General features: G+C 42.1%; 1 protein-coding gene and 2 long non-coding RNA genes across 14 annotated transcripts in view; 1 reads left to right on the top strand and 2 right to left on the bottom strand.

The window, feature by feature from the left end:
- Window positions 1-27792, top strand: part of LOC118379050 (multidrug and toxin extrusion protein 1-like) — an 81836-nt gene that overhangs the window by 46320 nt on the left and 7724 nt on the right. Inside the window, exons 8-11 of the mRNA XM_052528984.1 lie at window positions 10168-10276; window positions 12433-12508; window positions 15595-15664; window positions 17072-17204. Of these exons, the coding sequence (XP_052384944.1) occupies window positions 10168-10276; window positions 12433-12508; window positions 15595-15664; window positions 17072-17204 (388 nt within the window). The remainder of the gene's footprint in view (window positions 1-10167; window positions 10277-12432; window positions 12509-15594; window positions 15665-17071; window positions 17205-27792) is intronic.
- On the bottom strand, window positions 15618-17065 carry LOC127932973 (uncharacterized). 8 transcript variants are annotated; one of them, XR_008146521.1, is made up of 4 exons: window positions 16524-17065; window positions 16182-16380; window positions 15894-16037; window positions 15658-15752 (listed from the first exon to the last, which is right to left on the bottom strand). It is a non-coding gene; the product is annotated as an uncharacterized LOC127932973 (long non-coding RNA). The 8 variants fall into 8 exon arrangements; XR_008146522.1 differs by having other exon boundaries at window positions 15894-16005; XR_008146519.1 differs by having other exon boundaries at window positions 15894-16380; window positions 16524-16748; window positions 16794-17065.
- On the bottom strand, window positions 17920-21668 carry LOC127932976 (uncharacterized). 5 transcript variants are annotated; one of them, XR_008146534.1, is made up of 4 exons: window positions 21279-21668; window positions 19813-19869; window positions 18924-19061; window positions 17920-18001 (listed from the first exon to the last, which is right to left on the bottom strand). It is a non-coding gene; the product is annotated as an uncharacterized LOC127932976 (long non-coding RNA). The 5 variants fall into 5 exon arrangements; XR_008146533.1 differs by lacking the exon at window positions 17920-18001 and adding an exon at window positions 18172-18271 and having other exon boundaries at window positions 18942-19061; XR_008146531.1 differs by lacking the exon at window positions 17920-18001 and having other exon boundaries at window positions 18894-19061; window positions 21279-21479; window positions 21615-21643.

Here is a 27792-nt window from a genome sequence, read left to right as displayed (position 1 = left end):
GGGATAGTATACACCAGGTATAGTATACACCAGGGATAGTATACACCAGGGATAGTATACACCAGGGATAGTATACACCAGGTATAGTATACACCAGGGATAGTATACACCAGGTATAGTATACACCAGGGATAGTATACAACAGGTATAGTATACACCAGGTATAGTATACACCAGGTATAGTATACACCAGGGATAGTATACACCAGGGATAGTATACACCAGGGATAGTATACACCAGGGATAGTATACACCAGGGATAGTATACAACAGGTATAGTATACACCAGGTATAGTATACACCAGGGATAGTATACACCAGGGATAGTATACACCAGGGATAGTATACAACAGGGATAGTATACACCAGGGATAGTATACACCAGGGATAATATACACCAGGTATAGTATACATCAGGTATAGTATACACCAGGGATAGTATACACCAGGTATAGTATACATCAGGTATAGTATACACCAGGTGTAGTATACACCAGGGATAGTATACATCAGGGATAGTATACACCAGGGATAGTATACACCAGGGATAGTATACACCAGGGATAGTATACACCAGGGATAGTATACACCAGGGATAGTATACACCAGGGATAGTATACACCAGGTATAGTATACACCAGGTATAGTATCCACCAGGTATAGTATACACCAGGGATAGTATACACCAGGGATAGTATACACCAGGGATAGTATACACCAGGGATAGTATACACCAGGTATTGTATACACCAGGGATAGTATACACCAGGGATAGTATACACCAGGTATAGTATACACCAGGTATAGTATACACCAGAGACACAACAGGTATAGTATACACCAGGGATAGTATACACCAGGTATAGTATACACCAGGGATAGTATACACCAGGGATAGTATACACCAGGTATAGTATACACCAGGTATAGTATACACCAGGTATAGTATACACCAGGGATAGTATACACCAGGGATTGTATACACCAGGTATAGTATAAACCAGGGATGGTATACACCAGGTATAGTATACACCAGGGATAGTATACACCAGGGATAGTATACACCAGGGATAGTATACACCAGGGATAGTATACACCAGGTATAGTATACACCAGGGATTGTATACAACAGGTATAGTATACACCAGGGATAGTATACACCAGGTATAGTATACACCAGGGATAGTATACACCAGGGATAGTATACACCAGGGATAGTATACACCAGGTATAGTATACACCAGGGATAGTATACACCAGGTATAGTATACACCAGGGATAGTATACAACAGGGATAGTATACACCAGGTATAGTATACACCAGGTATAGTATACACCAGGGATAGTATACACCAGGGATAGTATACACCAGGGATAGTATACACCAGGGATAGTATACACCAGGGATAGTATACACCAGGGATAGTATACAACAGGTATAGTATACACCAGGGATAGTATACACCAGGTATAGTATACACCAGGGATAGTATACACCAGGGATAGTATACACCAGGGATAGTATACAACAGGGATAGTATACACCAGGGATAGTATACACCAGGGATAATATACACCAGGTATAGTATACATCAGGTATAGTATACACCAGGGATAGTATACACCAGGTATAGTATACACCAGGTATAGTATACACCAGGGATAGTATACACCAGGGATAGTATACACCAGGGATAGTATACACCAGGGATAGTATACACCAGGGATAGTATACACCAGGGATAGTATACACCAGGGATAGTATACACCAGGTATAGTATACACCAGGTATAGTATACACCAGGTATAGTATACACCAGGGATAGTATACACCAGGGATAGTATACACCAGGGATAGTATACACCAGGGATAGTATAAACCAGGTATAGTATACATCAGGGATAGTATACACCAGGTATAGTATACAACAGGGATAGTATACACCAGGGATAGTATACACCAGGTATAGTATACACCAGGTATAGTATACACCAGGTATAGTATACACCAGGGATAGTATACACCAGGTATAGTATACACCAGGGATAGTATACACCAGGGATAGTATAAACCAGGTATAGTATACATCAGGGATAGTATACACCAGGTATAGTATACAACAGGGATAGTATACACCAGGGATACAACAGGTATAGTATACACCAGGTATAGTATACACCAGGGATAGTATACACATGGGATAGTATACACCAGGTATAGTATACATGAGGGATAGTATACACCAGGGATAGTATACACCAGGGATAGTATACACCAGGGATAGTATACACCAGGTATAGTATACACCAGGGATAGTATACACCAGGGATAGTATACACCAGGGATAGTATACACCAGGGATAGTATACACCAGGTATAGTATACACCAGGGATAGTATACACCAGGGATAGTATACACCAGGTATAGTATACACCAGGGATAGTATACACCAGGTATAGTATACACCAGGGATAGTATACACCAGGTATAGTATACACCAGGGATAGTATACATCAGGGATAGTATACACCAGGTATAGTATACACCAGGTATAGTATACACCAGGGATAGTATACACCAGGGATAGTATACACCAGGGATAGTATACACCAGGTATAGTATACACCAGGTATAGTATACACCAGGGATAGTATACACCAGGGATAGTATACACCAGGGATAGTATACACCAGGTATAGTATACACCAGGGATAGTATACACCAGGGATAGTATACACCAGGGATAGTATACACCAGGTATAGTATACACCAGGGATAGTATACACCAGGGATAGTATACACCAGGGATAGTATACACCAGGGATAGTATACACCAGGTATAGTATACACCAGGGATAGTATACACCAGGGATAGTATACACCAGGTATAGTATACACCAGGGATAGTATACACCAGGGATAGTATACACCAGGGATAGTATACACCAGGTATAGTATACACCAGGGATAGTATACACCAGGGATAGTATACACCAGGGATAGTATACACCAGGGATAGTATACACCAGGTATAGTATACACCAGGTATAGTATACACCAGGGATAGTATACACCAGGGATAGTATACACCAGGGATAGTATACACCAGGGATAGTATACACCAGGTATTGTATACACCAGGGATAGTATACACCAGGGATAGTATACACCAGGTATAGTATACACCAGGTATAGTATACACCAGAGATACAACAGGTATAGTATACACCAGGGATAGTATACACCAGGTATAGTATACACCAGGGATAGTATACACCAGGGATAGTATACACCAGGTATAGTATACACCAGGTATAGTATACACCAGGGATAGTATACACCAGGGATAGTATACACCAGGGATAGTATACACCAGGTATAGTATACACCAGGGATAGTATACACCAGGTATAGTATACACCAGGGATAGTATACACCAGGGATAGTATACACCAGGGATAGTATACACCAGGGATAGTATACACCAGGTATAGTATACACCAGGGATAGTATACACCAGGGATAGTATACACCAGGTATAGTATACACCAGGTATAGTATACACCAGGGATAGTATACACCAGGGATAGTATACACCAGGGATAGTATACACCAGGGATAGTATACACCAGGGATAGTATACACCAGGGATAGTATACACCAGGTATAGTATACACCAGGGATAGTATACACCAGGTATAGTATACACCAGGGATAGTATACACCAGGGATAGTATACACCAGGGATAGTATACACCAGGGATAGTATACACCAGGGATAGTATACACCAGGGATAGTATACACCAGGTATAGTATACATCAGGTATAGTATACACCAGGGATAGTATACACCAGGTATAGTATACACCAGGTATAGTATACACCAGGTATAGTATACACCAGGGATAGTATACACCAGGGATAGTATACACCAGGGATAGTATACACCAGGGATAGTATACACCAGGGATAGTATACACCAGGTATAGTATACACCAGGTATAGTATACACCAGGTATAGTATACACCAGGGATAGTATACACCAGGGATAGTATACACCAGGGATAGTATACACCAGGGATAGTATACACCAGGGATAGTATAAACCAGGTATAGTATACATCAGGGATAGTATACACCAGGTATAGTATACAACAGGGATAGTATACACCAGGGATAGTATACACCAGGTATAGTATACACCAGGTATAGTATACACCAGGTATAGTATACACCAGGGATAGTATACACCAGGTATAGTATACACCAGGGATAGTATACACCAGGGATAGTATACACCAGGGTACATCAGGATAGTATACACCAGGTATAGTATACAACAGGGATAGTATACACCAGGGATACAACAGGTATAGTATACACCAGGTATAGTATACACCAGGGATAGTATACACATGGGATAGTATACACCAGGTATAGTATACACCAGGGATAGTATACACCAGGGATAGTATACACCAGGGATAGTATACACCAGGGATAGTATACACCAGGTATAGTATACACCAGGGATAGTATACACCAGGGATAGTATACACCAGGGATAGTATCACCAGGGATAGTATACACCAGGTATAGTATACACCAGGGATAGTATACACCAGGGATAGTATACACCAGGTATAGTATACACCAGGGATAGTATACACCAGGGATAGTATACACCAGGGATAGTATACACCAGGTATAGTATACACCAGGGATAGTATACATCAGGGATAGTATACACCAGGTATAGTATACACCAGGGATAGTATACACCAGGGATAGTATACACCAGGTATAGTATACACCAGGGATAGTATACACCAGGTATAGTATACACCAGGTATAGTATACACCAGGGATAGTATACACCAGGGATAGTATACACCAGGGATAGTATACACCAGGGATAGTATACACCAGGGATAGTATACACCAGGGATAGTATACACCAGGTATAGTATACACCAGGGATAGTATACACCAGGGATAGTATACACCAGGGATAGTATACACCAGGGATAGTATACACCAGGTATAGTATACACCAGGGATAGTATACACCAGGGATAGTATACACCAGGTATAGTATACACCAGGGATAGTATACACCAGGGATAGTATACACCAGGGATAGTATACACCAGGGATAGTATACACCAGGGATAGTATACACCAGGTATAGTATACACCAGGTATAGTATACACCAGGGATAGTATACACCAGGTATAGTATACACCAGGGATAGTATACACCAGGTATAGTATACACCAGGTATAGTATACACCAGGGATAGTATACACCAGGGATAGTATACACCAGGGATAGTATACACCAGGGATAGTATACACCAGGGGTATAGTATACACCAGGATAGTATACACACAGGTATAGTATACACCAGGGTATAGTATACACCAGGTATAGTATACACCAGGGATAGTATACACCAGGGATAGTATACACCAGGTATAGTATACACCAGGGATACCAGGGATAGTATACACCAGGTATAGTATACACCAGGTATAGTATACACCAGGGATAGTATACACCAGGGATAGTATACACCAGGGATAGTATACACCAGGGAGGGATAGTATACACCAGGGATAGTATACACCAGGGATAGTATACACCAGGTATAGTATACACCAGGTATAGTATACACCAGGGATAGTATACACCAGGGATAGTATACACCAGGGATAGTATACACCAGGTATAGTATACAACAGGGATAGTATACACCAGGGATAGTATACACCAGGTATAGTATACACCAGGGATAGTATACACCAGGTATAGTATACACCAGGGATAGTATACACCAGGGATAGTATACACCAGGTATAGTATACACCAGGGATAGTATACACCAGGGATAGTATACACCAGGGATAGTATACACCAGGGATAATATACACCAGGGATAGTATACACCAGGGATAGTATACACCAGGGATAGTATACACCAGGTATAATATACACCAGGGATAGTATACACCAGGGATAGTATACACCAGGGATAGTATACACCAGGTGTAGTATACACCAGGGATAATATAGTATACACCAGGGATAGTATACACCAGGGATAGTATACACCAGGGATAGTATACACCAGGGATAGTATACACCAGGGATAGTATACACCAGGGATAGTATACACCAGGTATAGTATACACCAGGGATAGTATACACCAGGGATAGTATACACCAGGGATAGTATACATCAGGGATAGTATACACCAGGGATAGTATACACCAGGTATAGTATACACCAGGGATAGTATACACCAGGGATAGTATACACCAGGGATAGTATACACCAGGGATAGTATACACCAGGGATAGTATACACCAGGGATAGTATACACCAGGGATAGTATACACCAGAGATACAACAGGTATAGTATACACCAGGGATAGTATACACCAGGGATAGTATACACCAGGGATAGTATACACCAGGGATAGTATACACCAGGTATAGTATACACCAGGGATAGTATACACCAGGGATAGTATACACCAGGGATAGTATACACCAGGTATAGTATACACCAGGGATAGTATACACCATAGTATACACCAGGGATAGTATACACCAGGGATAGTATACACCAGGGATAGTATACACCAGGGATAGTATACACCAGGGATAGTATACACCAGGGATAGTATACACCAGGGATAGTATACACCAGGGATAGTATACACCAGGTATAGTATACACCAGGGATAGTATACACCAGGGATAGTATACACCAGGTATAGTATACACCAGGGGTATACACCAGGTATAGTATACACCAGGGATAGTATACACCAGGGATAGTATACACCAGGGATAGTATACATCAGGGATAGTATACACCAGGGATAGTATACACCAGGGGTATACACCAGGGATAGTATACACCAGGTATAGTATACACCAGGGATAGTATACACCAGGGATAGTATACACCAGGGATAGTATACACCAGGGATAGTATACACCAGGGATAGTATACACCAGGGATAAAATACACCAGGGATAGTATACACCAGGGATAGTATACACCAGGGATAATATACACCAGGGATAGTATACACCAGGGATAGTATACACCAGGGATAGTATACACCAGAGATACAACAGGTATAGTATACACCAGGGATAGTATACACCAGGGATAGTATACACCAGAGATACAACAGGTATAGTATACACCAGGTATAGTATACAACAGGGATAGTATACACCAGGTATAGTATACACCAGGGATAGTATACATCAGGGATAGTATACATCAGGGATAGTATACACCAGGTATAGTATACACCAGGGATAGTATACACCAGGGATAGTATACACCAGGTGTAGTATACACCAGGGATAGTATACATCAGGGATAGTATACACCAGGTATAGTATACACCAGGTATAGTATACATCAGGTATAGTATACACCAGGTATAGTATACACCAGGGATAGTATACACCAGGGATAGTATACACCAGGTGTAGTATACACCAGGGATAGTATACATCAGGGATAGTATACACCAGGTATAGTATACACCAGGTATAGTATACACCAGGGATAGTATACATCAGGGATAGTATACACCATGGATAGTATACACCAGGGATAGTATACACCAGGGATAGTATACACCAGGTATAGTATACACCAGGGATAGTATACACCAGGGATAATATACACCAGGTATAGTATACATCAGGTATAGTATACACCAGGGATAATATACACCAGGGATAGTATACACCAGGGATAGTATACACCAGGGATAGTATACACCAGGGATAGTATACACCAGGTGTAGTATACACCAGGGATAGTATACACCAGGGATAGTATACACCAGGGATAGTATACACCAGGGATAGTATACACCAGGTATAGTATACACCAGGTATAGTATACACCAGGGATAGTATACACCAGGTATAGTATACACCAGGGATAGTATACACCAGGTATAGTATACACCAGGGATAGTATACACCAGGGATAGTATACACCAGGGATAATATACACCAGGTATAGTATACACCAGGTATAGTATACACCAGGGATAGTATACACCAGGGATAGTATACACCAGGGATAGTATACACCAGGTGTAGTATACACCAGGGATAGTATACACCAGGTGTAGTATACACCAGGGATAGTATACACCAGGGATAGTATACACCAGGGATAGTATACACCAGGGATAGTATACACCAGGGATAGTATACACCAGGGATAATATACATCAGGGATAGTATACACCAGGTGTAGTATACACCAGGGATAGTATACACCAGGGATAGTATACACCAGGTATAGTATACACCAGGGATAGTATACACCAGGGATAGTATACACCAGGGATAGTATACACCAGGGATAGTATACACCAGGGATAGTATACACCAGATATAGTATACACCAGGTATAATATACATCAGGGATAGTATACACCAGGGATAGTATACACCAGGTGTAGTATACACCAGGGATAATATACACCAGGTATAGTATACACCAGGTATAGTATACACCAGATATAGTATACACCAGATATAGTATACACCAGGTATAATATACATCAGGGATAGTATACACCAGGTATAGTATACACCAGATATAGTATACACCAGGTATAATATACATCAGGGATAGTATACACCAGGGATAGTATACACCAGGTGTAGTATACACCAGGGATAATATACACCAGGTATAGTATACACCAGGTATAGTATACACCAGGTATAGTATACATCAGGGATAGTATACACCAGGGATAGTATACACCAGGTATAGTATACACCAGGTATAGTATACACCAGGGATAGTATACACCAGGGATAGTATACACCAGGTATAGTATACACCAGGTATAGTATACACCAGGGATAGTATACACCAGGTATAGTATACATCAGGGATAGTATACACCAGGTATAGTATACACCAGGTGTAGTATACACCAGGGATAATATACACCAGGTATAGTATACACCAGGTATAGTATACACCAGGGATAGTATACACCAGGTATAGTATACACCAGGTATAGTATACACCAGGGATAGTATACACCAGGGATAGTATACACCAGGTATAGTATACACCAGGTATAGTATACACCAGGGATAGTATACACCAGGGATAGTATACACCAGGGATAGTATACACCAGGTATAGTATACACCAGGGATAGTATACACCAGGTATAGTATACACCAGGTATAGTATACACCAGGGATAGTATACACCAGGGATAGTATACACCAGGTATAGTATACACCAGGGATAGTATACACCAGGTATAGTATACACCAGGGATAGTATACACCAGGGATAGTATACACCAGGTATAGTATACACCAGGGATAGTATACACCAGGTATAGTATACAACAGGGATAGTATACATCAGGTATAGTATACACCAGATATAGTATACACCAGGGATAGTATACACCAGGTATAGTATACACCAGGGATAGTATACATCAGGTATAGTATACACCAGGGATAGTATACACCAGGGATAGTATACAACAGGGATAGTATACAACAGGGATAGTATACATCAGGTATAGTATACACCAGGTATAGTATACACCAGGGATAGTATACACCAGGTATAGTATACACCAGGGATAGTATACACCAGGGATAGTATACACCAGGTATAGTATACACCAGGTATAGTATACACCAGGTATAGTATACACCAGGGATGGGCAATGCTGATGGCAGCGGTGAGCCGTTACCACTCATATATTTTACTTGCAGAAAATTGTTGGATGGAAACCTGGTTCCACTCACTAATTGATATGTTGTGTTTTTCATCAACATTTCTCAACACTGCCATGTTGCACTGAGCCTTGCCAATGGAAAACCACATCAGTGTCCTACTTCTGTCTATTGCAGATAATCTTCACTCGACTTTAGTCGTTTGCTTTCGTTTTACCATTAAATCAAGCCCTATGTCTCTAGAGCAACAGTGGGGTCCTTGTCCAGTTCCCTCTAGGTGTCCATGCCGCTGCCTGTGTGGTGACTAACTGTGGGGTCCATGCCTGTGTGGTGACTAACTGTGGGGTCCATGCCTGTGTGGTAACTAACTGTGGGGTCCTTGTCCAGTTCCCTCTAGGTGTCCATGCCGCTGCCTGTGTACGGGTGGGGAACGCTCTGGGAGCAGGAGACACCTCCAGGGCTCTACTCACCTGCAAAGTAGCCCTGGTGCTCTCAGGTAAAACCATGCTTCGCATTATATAAGGTTAATTTGCTGGATAGAATTTTTTTTAATGACCTTTTATTTATTTCGTTTTTTCTCATGTCTGTTTCAAGAGAGACCTGGCTCAAAAGCAGCAGGGGGAACAACGTTTCAGACAAAACAATCTACATACTTTACTAACACAACATTAAACAAAACTATAGACACACATATAGTACAACAATTACATATTACGTTAAAAAAACACGAATGTGATGACTTAAAAACAGCTGCCCTCAACTTAAGACACTCTTCTATGATATTTACATTGATCAAGTGCTTAAACTTAAAAATGTTCAGGAGAGAATTCCAGGACCACGGAGCTGAGTAACTAAAATTATTTCTACCATGACCTGTTCTAATTCTTGACACTGTTAGAAGCAAATATTGGCGGGAACTGGAACACGCTGTCGTATACCCGTTGATCCAGAGCATTCCAAACATGCTCAAAGAGATGTCTGCTCAGTATGCAGACCATGGAAGAACTGGGACATTTTCAGCTTCCAGGAATTGTGTCCAGATCCTTGTGACATGTCTCATGCTGAAAAATGGACATACTAACAACCTCTCTAAAACAACTTTGGAAGCGGCTTATGGTAGTGAAGTTAACGTTTAATCCTCTGGCAACAGCTCCAGTGGACATTCCTGCAGTCAGTATGCCAACTGCACGCTCCCTCAAACCTGGAGACATCAATGTCTTGTGTGACAAAACTGCACATTTTAAAGTGGCCTTGTATTGTTCCCAGCACAAAACAGTTTTTGTGTTGACTGACCATGTCTTAAAGTAATGATGGACTGTCGTTTCTCTTTGCTTATTTGAGCTGTTCTTGCCAGGATATGGAATTTGTCTTTTATCAAATAGAGTTATCTTCTGTATACCACCTCTACCTTGTCACAACACAACTGACAGAAGCACAATGTTCAATAATCTGAGAACAGCGCTCAGCCATACAGTTACCCGCCAAGTTGTGGAGTCAACAAAAGTCATAAATAGCATTATAAATCTTCACTTACCTTTAATGATCTTCGTCAGAATGCACTCCCAGGACTCCCGCAAGAAATGTTTGTTTTGTTCGATTACGTCCATATTTATGTCCAAATACCTCCGTTTTGTTTGCGTATTTAGTTCACTATTCCAAAGGCACAATGCGCGAGCACAAACTCCAGACGAAAAGTCACAAGATCTCTGTTACAGTTTGTAGAAACATGTCAAACAGTGTTTACAATCAATCCTTAGGGTCCTTTTATAATAAATCTTCAATAATATTCCATCTGGACCATAGCGTATTCATTACAGAGGAAAAAGAAGGAACGGCGAGCCCACATGACCGCGCAGTCAACAACTGATTGGCCACAGCCTAGTCCACTTGTTGAAACAGCTCTTATTCGACCACCTTCCACAATAGAAGCCTCAAACAACTTTCTAAAGACTGTTGACCTCTGCTGGAAGCCTTGGGAAGTGCAATCTGGCCCCATAGACACTGTATATTGGAATGTCAATCATTTAAATGGAACTACAAACCTCAGATTTCCCACTTCCTGGTTGGTTTTTCTCTCAGGTTTTCGCCTGCCATATGAGTTCTGTTATACTCACAGACATCATTCAAACAGTTTTAGAAACTCCAGAGTGTTTTCTATCTAATACTACTAATAATATGCATATATTCACACCTGGCACAGAGTAGCAGGCAGTTTACTCTGGGCACCTTATTCATCCAAGCTACTCAATACTGCCCCCCTGTCACCAAGAAGTTTTAAGAAGTAATGAAATTGCACATATTAACTTTTAGCACCTGTGAATTGAAATGCATTCCAAGTGACTACCTCATGAAGCTGGTTGAGAGAATGCAAAGAGTGTGCAAAGCTGTCATCAAGGCAAAGGGTGGCTACTTTGAAGAATCTAAAATCTAAAAATATATTTTGATTTGTTTAACACTGTTTTGGTTACAAAATGATTTCATATGTGTTATTTCATGTCTTCACTAGTATTCCACAATGTGGAAAATAGTAAAAAATAAATTAAAAAAATAAAACTTTTAATGTGTGTCCAAACCTTTGACCTGTACTGTATATTGTTTTATATATTGTTGTATATATTATTAATATAGTTGTATGTGTTGTTTGTGGTGTAGGGGTGCTGGCTGTGTTCCAGGGTATTGCCATCGGTAGCTCCAGGCATGTGTTAGCCTACATCTTCACCTCAGACCAGTGAGTGTTAGACAATATATAATTTATTATTAATAGACTCCAGGCATGTGTTAGCCTACATCTTCACCTCAGACCAGTGAGTGTTAGACAATATATAATTTATTATTAATAGGCTCCAGGCATGTGTTAGGCTACATCTTCACCTCAGACCAGTGAGTGTTAGACAATATATCATTTATTATTAATAGGCTCCAGGCATGTGTTAGCCTACATCTTCACCTCAGACCAGTGAGTGCTAGACAATATATCATTTATTATTAATAGACTCCAGGCATGTGTTAGCCTACATCTTCACCTCAGACCAGTGAGTGTTAGACAATATATAATTTATTATTAATAGGCTCCAGGCATGTGTTAGCCTACATCTTCACCTCAGACCAGTGAGTGTTAGACAATATATCATTTATTATTAATAGGCTCCAGGCAAGTGTTAGCCTACATCTTCACCTCAGACCAGTGAGTGTTAGACAATATATCATTTATTATTAATTTTTATTTTTTTATTTTTTATTTCACCTTTATTTAACCAGGTAGGCTAGTTGAGAACAAGTTCTCATTTGCAACTGCGACCTGGCCAAGATAAAGCATAGCAGTGTGAACAGACAACACAGAGTTACACATGGAGTAAACAATTAGCAAGTCAATAACACAGTAGAAAAAAAAATGGGCAGTCTATATACAATGTGTGCAAAAGGCATGAGGAGGTAGGCGAATAATACAATTTTGCAGATTAACACTGGAGTGATAAATTATGATTAATAGGCTCCAGGCATGTGTTAGGCTACATCTTCACCTCAGACCAGTGAGTGTTAGACAATATATCATTTATTATTAATAGGCTCCAGGCATGTGTTAGCCTACATCTTCACCTCAGACCAGTGAGTGTTAAGACAATATATCATTTATTATTAATAGACCAGTGTGGTCTGAAATGATTGAAACCCTTGTGACGAGTGAAAAGTATTGTAATGAATATAGATTTCATGTACATATCTACATAGTATGCACCAAAAAATTGGGAGATTATATTATTTTCAAATCAAATGTTATTAATCACATGATTGATAAATAACAGGTGTGAACAAACAGTGAAATGCTTACAGCCTTTCCCAACAATGCAGAGAGACAGAAAATTATATGTAAATAGTGGCAGGAGGAATATGTGGATGTGAAGGATACGCACATATCGGCAGGGGTAAATGATAGATAATAGACAGTAACAGCAGTATACTGTAGGTAGGGGTAAAGGATAGATAATAGACAGTAACAGTAGTATACTGTAGGTAGGGGTAAAGGATAGATAATAGACAGTAACAGCAGTATACTGTAGGTAGGGGGTAAAGGATAGATAATAGACAGTAACATCAGTATACTGTAGGTAGGGGTAAAGGATAGATAATAGACAGTAACAGCAGTATACTGTAGGTAGGGGTAAAGGATAGATAATAGACAGTAACAGTAGTATACTGTAGGTAGGGGTAAAGGATAGATAATAGACAGTAACAGCAGTATACTGTAGTTGGGGTAAAGGATAGACAGTAACAGCAGTATACTATAGTTGGGGTAAAGGATAGATAATAGACAGTAACAGTAGTATACTGTAGGTAGGGGTAAAGGATAGATAATAGACAGTAACAGCAGTATACTGTAGGTAGGGGTAAAGGATAGATAATAGACAGTAACAGTAGTATACTGTAGGTAGGGGTAAAGGATAGATAATAGACAGTAACAGTAGTATACTATAGTTGGGGTAAAGGATAGATAATAGACAGTAACAGCAGTATACTGTAGGTAGGGGTAAAGGATAGATAATAGACAGTAACAGTAGTATACTGTAGGTAGGGGTAAAGGATAGATAATAGACAGTAACAGCAGTATACTGTAGGTAGGGGTAAAGGATAGATAATAGACAGTAACACTATAGTTGGGGTAAAGGATAGTATACTGTAGGTAGGGGGTAAAGGATAGATAATAGACAGTAACAGCAGTATACTAAAGGATAGATAATAGACAGTAACAGTAGTATACTTATAGACAGTAACAGCAGTATACTATAGTTGGGGTAAAGGATAGATAATAGACAGTAACAGCAGTATACTGTAGGTAGGGGTAAAGGATAGATAATAGACAGTAACAGTAGTATACTGTAGGTAGGGGTAAAGGATAGATAATAGACAGTAACAGCAGTATACTGTAGGTAGGGGTAAAGGATAGATAATAGACAGTAACAGCAGTATACTGTAGGTAGGGGTAAAGGATAGATAATAGACAGTAATAGCAGTATACTGTAGGTAGGGGTAAAGGATAGATAATAGACAGTAACAGCAGTATACTGTAGGGGTAAAGGATAGATAATAGACAGTAACAGCAGTATACTATAGTTGGGGTAAAGGATAGATAATAGACAGTAACAGCAGTATACTGTAGGTAGGGGTAAAGGATAGATAATAGACAGTAACAGCAGTATACTGTAGGGGTAAAGGATAGATAATAGACAGTAACAGCAGTATACTGTAGGTAGGGGTAAAGGATAGACAGTAACAGCAGTATACTATAGTTGGGGTAAAGGATAGATAATAGACAGTAACAGCAGTATACTGTAGGTAGGGGTAAAGGATAGACAGTAACAGCAGTATACTGTAGGTAGGGGTAAAGGATAGACAGTAACAGCAGTATACTATAGTTGGGGTAAAGGATAGATAATAGACAGTAACAGCAGTATACTGTAGGTAGGGGTAAAGGATAGACAGTAACAGCAGTATACTATAGTTGGGGTAAAGGATAGATAATAGACAGTAGACTTGTGGGAGGAGTGCTGATGAGTCGCTCACTGTATGAGCTTTTGGTAGCCTGTTTGTGTCCAGACTGAGAAGAAATCCGCACACAATGCAGCCCTGACCAGCTTCTGAAGTGGTCTGCAGATCTGAACACAATCAGACCACAAAGTGACTTTTGACCCGTCTTTTCAATGTGATCTTCATGTTCTGATAGCTGAAGTTGCATGGAAGTGTCAAGTGTAGACAGGACCTAAGTGATCTCTCAGTAGTTAACAGTCCCCCTCCTGAGTCCTGTCCTGTCCTCTCCAGAGCCATAGTGGACAACGTGTCAGTGAACCTGGGGCTCTACACCTTCATACAGTTCTTTGATGCTCTACTGGTGAGTACCTCTACTGGTGAGTACCTTTACTGATGAGTACCTTTACTGGTGAGTACCTCTACTGGTGAGTACCTCTACTGGTGAGTACCTGGGTCTCTACACCATTCATACAGTTATCTCTACTGGTGAGTACCTGGGTCCCTACACCATTCATACAGTTATCTCTACTGGTGAGTACCTGGGTCCCTACACCATTCATACAGTTCTTTGATGCTCTACTGGTGAGTACCTCTACTGGTGAGTACCTTTACTGGTGAGTACCTTTACTGGTGAGTACCTTTACTGGTGAGTACCTCTACTGGTGAGTACCTCTACTGGTGAGTACCTCTACTGGTGAGTACCTCTACTGGTGAGTACCTGTACTGGTGAGTACCTTCACTGGTGAGTACCTTTACTGGTGAGTACCTCTACTAGTGAGTACCTCTACTGGTGAATACCTTTACTGGTGAGTACCTTCACTGGTGAGTACCTTTACTGGTGAGTACCTTTACTGGTGAATACCTCTACTGGTGAGTACCTTTACTGGTGAGTACCTCTACTGGTGAGTACCTCTACTGGTGAGTACCTTTACTGGTGAGTACCTGGGTCTCTACACCATTCATACAGTTATCTCTACTGGTGAGTACCTGGGTCCCTACACCATTCATACAGTTATCTCTACTGGTGAGTACCTGGGTCCCTACACCATTCATACAGTTATCTCTACTGGTGAGTACCTGGGTCCCTACACCATTCATACAGTTATAATAATAATACTGGTGAGTGCCTGGGTCCCTACACCATTCATACAGTTATTCTACTGGTGAGTACCTGGGCCCCTACCCACCATTCAGCTACAGTTATCTCTACTGGTGAGTACCTGGGTCCCTACACCATTCATACAGTTATCTCTACTGGTGAGTACCTGGGTCCCTACACCATTCATACAGTTATCTCTACTGGTGAGTACCTGGGTCCCTACACCATTCATACAGTTATCTCTACTGGTGAGTACCTGGGCCCCTACACCATTCATACAGTTATCTCTACTGGTGAGTACCTGGGTCCCTACACCATTCATACAGTTATCTCTACTGGTGAGTACCTGGGTCTCTACACCATTCTTACAGTTATCTCTACTGGTGAGTACCTGGGTCCCTACACCATTCATACAGTTATTTCTACTGGTGAGTACCTGGGTCTCTACACCATTCTTACAGTTGTCTCTACTGGTGAGTACCTGGGTCCCTACACCATTCATACAGTTATCTCTACTTGTGAGTACCTGGGTCTCTACACCATTCATACAGTTGTCTCTACTGGTGAGTACCTGGGTCCCTACACCATTCATACAGTTGTCTCTACTGGTGAGTCTAACCAGTGTGTGTGTGTGTGTGTGTGTGTGTGTGTGTGTGTGTGTGTGTGTAGTGTGTGTGCTCAGGTATCCTGGTTGGAGCAGGAAAACAGAAGATAGCTGCGCTGTCTAACCTGGTCTCATACTATTGCATTGGCCTTCCGGTCGGCATCGCTTTGATGTTCGCTGCTAAGCTCAGGATACTAGGTATCCTGACCTCTACCTCTACCACAACCTCTATCTCTACCACAACCTCTATCTCTACCACAACCTCTATCTCTAACACACAACCTCTATCTCTACCTCTACAACCTCTATCTCTACTATGTCTATCCTGACCTCTACCTCTACCACAACCTCTACCTCTACCACAACCTCTATCTCTACCTCTATCTCTACCACAACCTCTACCTCTACCACAACCTCTATCTCTACCACAACCTCTATCTCTACCACACTATCTCTACTATGTCTCCTGACCTCCACCTCTACCACAACCTCTATCTCTACCACAACCTCTATCTCTACTACTATCTGTCTATCTATCTCAACCACAACCTCTATCTCTAACACAACCTCTATCTCTACTACAACCTCTATCTCTATCTCACAACCTCTATCTCTACTATGTCTATCTCTCCTGACCTCTACCTCTCCACAACTCTACCACATCTCCTCTACCTCTATCTCTACCACAACCTCCTCTACCTCTCTACACTACGTCTCAACCTCTGACCTCTACCACAACCTCTATCTCTACCACAACCTCTATCTCTACTATGTCTATCCTGACCTCTACCTCTACCACAACCTCTATCACACAACCTCTATCTCTATCTCTGACCTCTACCACAACTATCTCTATCTCTACCACAACCTCTATCTCTACTACGTCTACCTCTATCTGAACCTCTATCCTCTACCTCTATCTCTACCACAACCTCTATCTCTACCACAACCTCTATCTCTACTATGTCTATCCTGACCTCTACCTCTACCACAACCTCTACCTCTACCACAACCTCTATCTCTACCACAACCTCTACCTCTACCACAACCTCTATCTCTACCACAACCTCTACCTCTACCACAACCTCTATCTCTACCACAACCTCTACCTCTACCACAACCTCTATCTCTACTATGTCTATCCTGACCTCTACCTCTACCACAACCTCTATCTCTACCACAACCTCTATCTCTACCACAACCTCTATCTCTACTATGTCTATCCTGACCTCTACCTCTACCACAACCTCTATCTCTACCACAACCTCTATCTCTATCTCTACCACAACCTCTATCTCTACTACAACCTCTATCTCTACCACAACCTCTATCTCTACCACAACCTCTATCTCTACTAGCTATCCTGACCTCTACCTCTACCACAACCTCTATCTCTACCACAACCTCTATCTCTACTATGTCTATCCTGACCTCTACCTCTATCACAACCTCTATCTCTACCACAACCTCTATCTCTACTACAACCTCTATCTCTACTAGGTATCCTGACCTCTACCTCTACCACAACCTCTATCTCTACCACTCCTCTATCTGACCTCTACCTCTACCACAACCTCTATCTCTACCACAACCTCTATCTCTACTATGTCTATCCTGACCTCTACCTCTATCTACCACACAACCTCTATCTCTACCACAACCTCTATCTCTACCACAACCTCAGCCTCTATCCTCTCTACCACAACCCTCTACCTCTATCTCTACTATGTCACACAACCCTCTACCTCTCTCTACCACAACCTACCACTACCTCTATCTCTACAACCTCTATCTCTCTATGTCTATCCTGACCTCTACCTCTACCACAACCTCTATCTCTACCACCTCTACCACAACCTCTATCTATACCTCTACCACAACCTCTATCTCTACCACAACCTCTACCTCTACCACAACCTCTATCTCTACCACAACCTCTATCTCCACTACGTCTATCCTGACCTCTACCACAACCTCTATCTCTACCACAACCTCTATCTCTACTATGTCTATCCTGACCTCTACCTCTACCACAACCTCTATCTCTACCACAACCTCTATCTCTACTACGTCTATCCTGACCTCTACCACAACCTCTATCTCTACCACAACCTCTATCTCTACTATGTCTATCCTGACCTCTACCTCTACCACAACCTCTATCTCTACCACAACCTCTATCTCTACCACAACCTCTACCTCTATCACAACCTCTATCTCAACCACAACCTCTATCTCTACCACAACCTCCTCTATCTCTACTACGTCTATCCTGACCTCTACCCTCTCAACCACAACCTCTATCTCTACCACAACCTCTATCTCTACCACAACCTCTATCTCTACTATGTCTCTACCTCTACCACAACCTCTATCTCTACCACAACCTCTATCTCTACCACAACCTCTATCTCTACCTCTACCTCTACCTACCACAACCTCTATCTCTACCACAACCTCTATCTCTACGTCACAACCTCTACCTCTACCACAACCTCTACTACTATATCTGACCTCTACCACAACCTCTATCTCTAACCACAACCTCTATCTCTACCACAACCTCTATCTCTACTATGTCTATCCTGACCTCTACCTCTACCACAACCTCTATCTCTACCACAACCTCTATCTCTACCACAACCTCTATCTCTACCACAACCTCTATCTCTACCACAACCTCTATCTCTACCACAACCTCTATCTCTACCACAACCTCTATCTCTACCACAACCTCTATCTCTACCACAACCTCTATCTCTACCACAACCTCTACCTCTACCACAACCTCTATCTCTACCACAACCTCTATCTCCACTACGTCTATCCTGACCTCTACCACAACCTCTATCTCTACCACAACCTCTATCTCTACCACACCTCTACCTCTACCTCTACCTCTATCTCTACCACAACCTCCTCTATCTCTACTAGGTCTACCTCCTGACCTCTACCACAACCTCTATCCACAACCTCTATCTCTACCACAACCTCTATCTCTACTATGTCTATCCTGACCTCTACCTCTATCACAACCTCTATACCACAACCTCTACCACAACCTCTATCTCTACTACAACCTCTATCTCTACTAGTCTATCCTGACTATCTCTACCACAACCTCTATCTCTACCACAACCTCTATCTCTACTACGTCTATCCTGACCTCTACCTCTACCACAACCTCTATCTCTACCACAACCTCTATCTCTACTATGTCTATCCTGACCTCTACCTCTATCACAACCTCTATCTCTACCACAACCTCTATCTCTACCACAACCTCTATCTCTACTACGTCTATCCTGACCTCTACCTCTATCTATACCACAACCTCTATCTCTACCACAACCTCTATCTCTACCACAACCTCTATCCTGACCTCTACTCTACAACCTCTATCTCTACCACAACCTCTATCTCTACCACAACCTCTACCTATGTCTATCTCTACCTACAACCTCTAACCGTCCTCTACCTCTATCTCTACCACACCTCTACCTCTATCCTGATCTCTATCTCACCAACCTCTATCTCTACCACAACCTCTATCTCTACCACAACCTCTATCTCTACCACAACCTCTATCTCTACTATGTCTATCCTGACCTCACAACCTCTACCTCTACCACTGACCTCTACCTCTACCTCTCTATCTCTACTACGTCTATCTATCTCTACCACAACCTCTATCTCTATCACAACCTCTATCTCTACTATGTCTATCCTGACCTCTACCTCTCACAACCTCTATCTCACCACACTACCTCTATACCTCACAACCTCTATCTCTATCACAACCTCTACCTCTACCACAATCCTCTATCTCTACCTCTATGTCTATCCTGACCTCTACCTCTACCACAACCTCTACCTCTACCTCACAACCTCTATCTCTACCACAACCTCTATCTCTACTATGTCTATCCTGACCTCTACCTCTACCACAACCTCTATCTCTCTACTCTACACAACCTCTACCTCTACTCTACCACAACCTCTACCACAACCTCTATCTCTACCTCTCTCTACCACAACCTCTATCTCTACCACAACCTCTATGTCTATCCTGACCTCTATCTCTACCACAACCTCTATCTCTACCACAACCTCTATCTCTCTACGTCTATCCCTGACCTCTACCACAACCTCTATCTCTACCACAACCTCTATCTCTACCACAACCTCTATCTCTACTATGTCTATCCTGAATCTCCTATCTCTACCACAACCTCCTCTACCTCTATCTCTCACCTCTATCTCTACCACAACCTCTATCTCTACTATGTCTATCCTGACCTCTACCTCTATCACAACCTCTATCTCAACCACAACCTCTATCTCTACCACAACCTCTATCTCTACTACGTCTATCCTGACCTCTACCTCTACCTCTATCTCTACCACAACCTCTATCTCTACCACAACCTCTATCTCTACTATGTCTATCCTGACCTCTACCTCTACCACAACCTCTACCTCTACCACAACCTCTATCTCTACCACAACCTCTACCTCTACCACAACCTCTATCTCTACCACAACCTCTATCTCTACCACAACCTCTATCTCTACTATGTCTATCCTGACCTCTACCTCTACCACAACCTCTATCTCTACCACAACCTCTATCTCCACTACGTCTATCCTGACCTCTACCACAACCTCTATCTCTACCACAACCTCTATCTCTATGTCTACTGATCTTCCTACCTCTACCACAACCTCTATCTCTACCACAACCTCTACCTCTACCACAACCTCTATCTCTACCACAACCTCTATCTCTACCACAACCTCTATCTCTACTACGTCTATCCCTCTACCACAACCTCTATCTCTACCACAACCTCTATCTCTACCTATCCTGACCTCTACCTCTACCACAACCCTATCTACCTCATCTCTACCACAACCTCTATCTCTACTATGTCTATCCTGACCTCTATCTCTACCACAACCTCTATCTCTCACAACCTCTATCTCTACCACAACCTCTATCTCTACCACTACCTCTATCTCTACTATGTCTATCCTGACCTCTACCTCTACCACAACCTCTATCTCTACCACAACCTCTATCTCTACTATGTCTATCCTGACCTCTACCACAACCTCTATCTCTACCTCTACCTCTATCTCTACCACAACCTCTATCTCTACTCTATCTCGTCTATACCTGACCTCTACTCTCTCAACCACAACCTCTAGCTCTACTCTACCTCTACCACAACCTCTATCTCTACTACGTCTATCCTGACCTCTACATCTACCTCTACCACAACCTCTATCTCTACAACGTCTCTACCTGACCTCTACCTCTATCTCTCTACCTCTATCTCTACCACAACCTCTATCTCTACTACGTCTATCCTGACCTCTACCTCTCTACCACAACCTCTACCTCTACCACAACCTCTATCCTGACCTCTAACCTCTACCTCTACCACAACCTCTATCTCTACCACAACCTCTATCTCTACCACAACCTCTACAACCTCTACCTCTACCACAACCTCTACCTCTACCACAACTCTATCTATCTCTACCACAACCTCTATCTCTATCCTACATCTACCTCTATCTCTCACACCTCTATCTCTACCACAACCTCTATCTCTACCACAACCTCTATCTCTACCACAACCTCTACCTCTACCACAACCTCTATCTCTACTACATCCTCTACTGTCTATCTACCTCTACCTCTACCACAACCTCTATCTCTACCACAACCTCTATCCTCTACGTCATCCTCTACCTCCTCTACCTCTATCTCTACCACAACCTCTATCTCTACTATGTCTACTAACCTCTACCTCTACCTCTATCCTGACTATCTCTACCACAACCTCTATCTCTACCACAACCTCTATCTCTATTACATCTATCCTGACCTCTACCACAACCTCTATCTCTACCACAACCTCTACCACTACCACAACCTCTATCTCTACTACGTCTATTCTGACCTCTACCTCTACCTCTACCTCTACCACTACCACAACCTCTATCTCTACTACGTCTATCCTGACCTCTACCTCTATCTCTAAATCTACCTCTACCACAACCTCTATCTCTACTACGTCTATCCTGACCTCTACTTCTACCTCTACCACAACCTCTATCTCTACTACGTCTATCCTGACCTCTACCTCTACCTCCTCACAACCTCTATCTCCACTACTATCTCTACAACCTCTACCTCTATCTCTACCACTAACCTCTACCTCTACCTCTCTCTACCACACCTCTACCTCTACCTCTACCACAACTCTACCACTAACCTCTATCTCTACCACAACCTCTATCTCTACATCTACCTCTGACCTCTACCACAACCTCTACTTCTACCACAACCTCTACCTCCACCACAACCTCTATCTCTACCACAACCTCTATCTCTACTACATCTATCCTGACCTCTACCACAACCTCTATCTCTACCACAACCTCTATCTCTACTACGTCTATCCTGACATCTACCTCTACCTCTACCACAACCTCTATCTCTACTACGTCTATCCTGACCTCTACCTCTATCTCTAAATCTACCTCTACCTCTACCACAACCTCTATCTCTACTACGTCTATCCTGACCTCTCTCTACCTCTAAATCTACCTCCACCACTACCTCTATCTATATCTCTATACCTCATACTCTACCTCTATCTCTGCCTCAAAATCTCTACCTCAACATCTCTAACCTCTATCTCTTTCTCTACTTCAACATCTCTACCTCTATCTCTACCTCTACTACAACATCTCAACCTCTATCTATACCTCTATCTCTATCTCTACCTCTACTTCAACATCTCAACCTCTATCTCAACCTCTATCTCTGTCTCTACCTCTACCTCAATCTCTACCTCTCTACCTTTATCTCTACCTCTTCGTGTTCGTCTTCCTCAACCTCTACCTCCAACTCTACCTCAACCTCAACCTCCATCTGTATCTCTACCTCAACCTCAACCTCCATCTGTATCTCTACCTCTAACTCAACATCTCTGCCTCTTTTTCTATCTGTGCCTCTATCTCTACCTCTACCTGAACATCTCTACCTCTACCACTATCTCTATTTCTAATTACTTTTTAATTGGCAAGATTAACAAACTTAGGGATGACATGCCAGCAACAAACACTGACACTACACATCCAAGTATATCTGACCAAATTATGGAGTGTGGAAGAGGTGAAAAAATATTGTTGTCTATCAACACTGACAAGCCACCAGTCTTACAATCTAGATGTAAAATTACTGGGGATAATAAGCAGACGATATTGCCACTCCTATTTGCCACATCTTCAATTTAAGCCTACTAGAGAGCGTGTTCCCTCAGGCCTGGTGGGAAGCTAAAGTCATTCCGCTACCCAAGAATAGTAAATCCCCCATTACTGTCTAAAATAACCACCCAATCAGTCTGTTACCAACCCTTAGTAAACTTCTGGGAAAAAATGTTTTTGATCAGATACAATGCTATTTCACAGTAAACAAATTGACAACAGACTTTCAGCTTATAGGGAAGGACATTCAAAAAGCACAGCACTTACACAGATGACTGATGATTGGCTGAGAGAAATTGATGATAAAATAATTGTGGGGGGTATGTTGTTAGACTTCAGTTCAGCTTTTGAAATGATTGATCATAGTCTGCTGCTGGAAAAATGTATGTGTTATGGCTTTACACCCCCTGCTATAATGTGTATAAAGAGTTACCTGTCTAACAGAACACAGAGGGTGTTATGGCTTTACACCCCCTGCTATAATGTGGATAAGAGTTATCTGTCTAACAGAACACAGAGGGTGTTCTTTACACCCCTGCTATAATGTGTATAAAGGGTTACCTGTAACAGAACACAGAGGGTGTTATGGCTTTACACCCCCTGCTATAAGGTGGATAAAGAGTTACCTGTCTAACAGAACACAGAGGGTGTTATGGCTTTACACCCCCTGCTATAATGTGGATAAGAGTTATCTGTCTAACAGAACACAGAGGGTGTTATGGCTTTACACCCCCTGCTATATTGTGGATAAAGAGTTCCCTGTCTAACAGAACACAGAGGGTGTTATGGCTTTACACCCCCTGCTATATTGTGGATAAAGAGTTACCTGTCTAACAGAACACAGAGGGTGTTATGGCTTTACACCCCCTGCTATAATGTGGATAAAGAGTTACCTGTCTAACAGAACACAGAGGGTGTTCTTTAATGGAAGTCTCTCCAGTTAGAATCAGGAGTTTCCCAGGGTAGCTGTTTAGGCCCCTTGCTTTTTAAAATGTTTACTAACGACTTGCCACTGACTTTGAGTAAAGCCAGAGAGTCTATGTATGTGGATGACTCAACACTACAAGTCAGCTACTGAAATGACTGCAACACTCAACAAAGAGCTGCAGTTAGTTTCAGAGTGAGTGGCAAGGAATAAGTTAGCCCTAAATATTTCTTAAACTAAAAGCATTGTCTTTGGAACAAAACACTCACTAAACCCTAAACCTCAACTCAACTTGTAATAAATAATGTGGAAATTCACCAAGTTGAGATGACTCAAACTGCTTGGAGTAACCCTGGATTGTAAACTGTCATAGTCAAAACATATTGATGCAGTAGTAGCTAAGATGGGGAGAAGTCTGTCTATAATAAAGTGATGCTCTGCCTTCTTAACAACACTATCAACAAGGCAGGTCCTACAGGCCCTAGTTTTGTCGCACCTGGACTACTGTTCAGTCGTGTGGTCAGGTGCCGCAAAAAAGGACTTCGGAAAATTGGCTGAGAACAGGGCAGCACGGCTGGCCCTTGGATGTACACAGAGAGCTAATATTAATAATATGCATGTCAATATCTCCTGGCTCAAAGTGGCGGAGAGATTGACTTCATCATTACTGTTATTTATGAGAGCTATTGACATGTTGAATGCACCGAGCTGTCTGTCTAAACTACTGGCACACAACTCAAACACCCATGCATACCCCACAAGACATGCCACCAGAGGTCTGTTTAAACTACTAACACACAGCTCAAACACCCATACATACTCCACAAGACATGTCACCAGAGGTCTCTTCACAGTCCCCAAGTCCAGAACAGACTATGGGAGTCTCACAGTACTACATAGAGCCATGACTACATGGAACTCTATTCCACAGTACGACATAGAGACATGACTACATGGAACTCTATTCCACAGTACGACATAGAGCCATGACTACATGGAACTCTATTCCACAGTACTACATAGAGACATGACTACATGGAACTCTATTCCACAGTACTACATAGAGCCATGACTACATGGAACTCTATTCCACAGTACGACATAGAGCCATGACTACATGGAACTCTATTCCACATACTACATAGAGACATGACACAGAACTCTATTCCACTACATAGAGCCATGACTACATGGAACTCTATTCCACAGTACTACATAGAGCCATGACTACATGAAACTCTATTCCACAGTACTACATAGAGCCATGTCTACATGGAACTCTATTCCACATCAAGTAACTGATGCAACCGCCATCAAAGACAGTACTATACAGCCATCTTTATCGACCTGGCAAAGGCTTTCGACTCTGTCAATCACCGTATTCTTTTCAGCAGACTCAACAGCCTTGGTTTCACTAATGATTGCCTCGCTTGGTTCACTAACTACTTCTCAGACAGAGTTCAGTGTGTCAAATCGGAGGGCCTGTTGTCCGGACCTCTGGCAGTCTCTATGGGGGTACCACAGGGTTCAATTCTCGAGCCGACTCTTTTCTCTGTATATATCAACGATGTTGCGGGTGATTCCCTGATCCACCTCTACGCAGTCGACACCATTCGGTATACATCTGGCCCTTCTTTGGACACTGTGTTAACTAACCTCCAAACGATCTCTAACTGCTCTTAAACGCTAGTAAAACCAAATATTTTCAACCGTTCGCTGCCCGCATCCGCCCCCCCCGACTAGCATCACTACTCTGGACGGTTCGGAAATAGAATATGTGGACAACTACAAACACCTAGGTGTCTGGCTAGACTGTAAATTAGTACTGTAGATATGTGGTAGTGGTGGAGTAGGGGCCCGAGGAAACACAGTGTGTTGTGAAATCTGTAAAGGTATTGTAATGTTTTAAAATTGTATAATCAGCTTTAATTTTGCTGGACACCAAGAAGAGTAGCTGCTGCTTTGGCAGGAACTAATGGGGATCCATAATAAACCCCAGGAAGAGTAGCTGCTGCCTTGACAGGAACTAATGGGGATCCATAATAAACCCCAGGAAGAGTAGCTGCTGCCTTGGCAGGAACTAATGGGGATCCATAATAAACCCCAAGAAGAGTAGCTGCTGCCTTGGCAGGAACTAATGAGGATCCATAATAAACCCCAGGAAGAGTAGCTGCTGCCTTGGCAGGAACTAATGAGGATCCATAATAAACCCCAGGAAGAGTAGCTGCTGCCTTGGCAGGAACTAATGAGGATCCATAATAAACCCCAGGAAGAGTAGCTGCTGCCTTGTCAGGAACTAATGGGGATCCATAATAAACCCCAGGAAAAGTAGCTATCACTACCTCCACCTTAATCTCTAGCTCTACATCTACCTCCATCTCTATCACTGCCTCCACCTTAATCTCTAGCTCTACATCTAACTCCATCTATATCTAACTCCATCTCTATCACTACCTCCACCTTATTCTCTAGCTCTACATCTACCTTCATCTCTATCACTACCTCCACCTTAATCTCTAGCTCTACATCTAACTCCATCTCTATCACTACCTCCACCTTATTCTCTAGCTCTACATC

The sequence above is a fragment of the Oncorhynchus keta genome, chromosome 11 (genome assembly GCF_023373465.1).
Source record: "Oncorhynchus keta strain PuntledgeMale-10-30-2019 chromosome 11, Oket_V2, whole genome shotgun sequence".
NCBI classification, from domain to species: domain Eukaryota; kingdom Metazoa; phylum Chordata; class Actinopteri; order Salmoniformes; family Salmonidae; genus Oncorhynchus; species Oncorhynchus keta.
The sequence above is the reverse complement of the archived record's forward strand: the minus strand, read 5'-3'. Positions and strand labels throughout refer to the sequence as shown.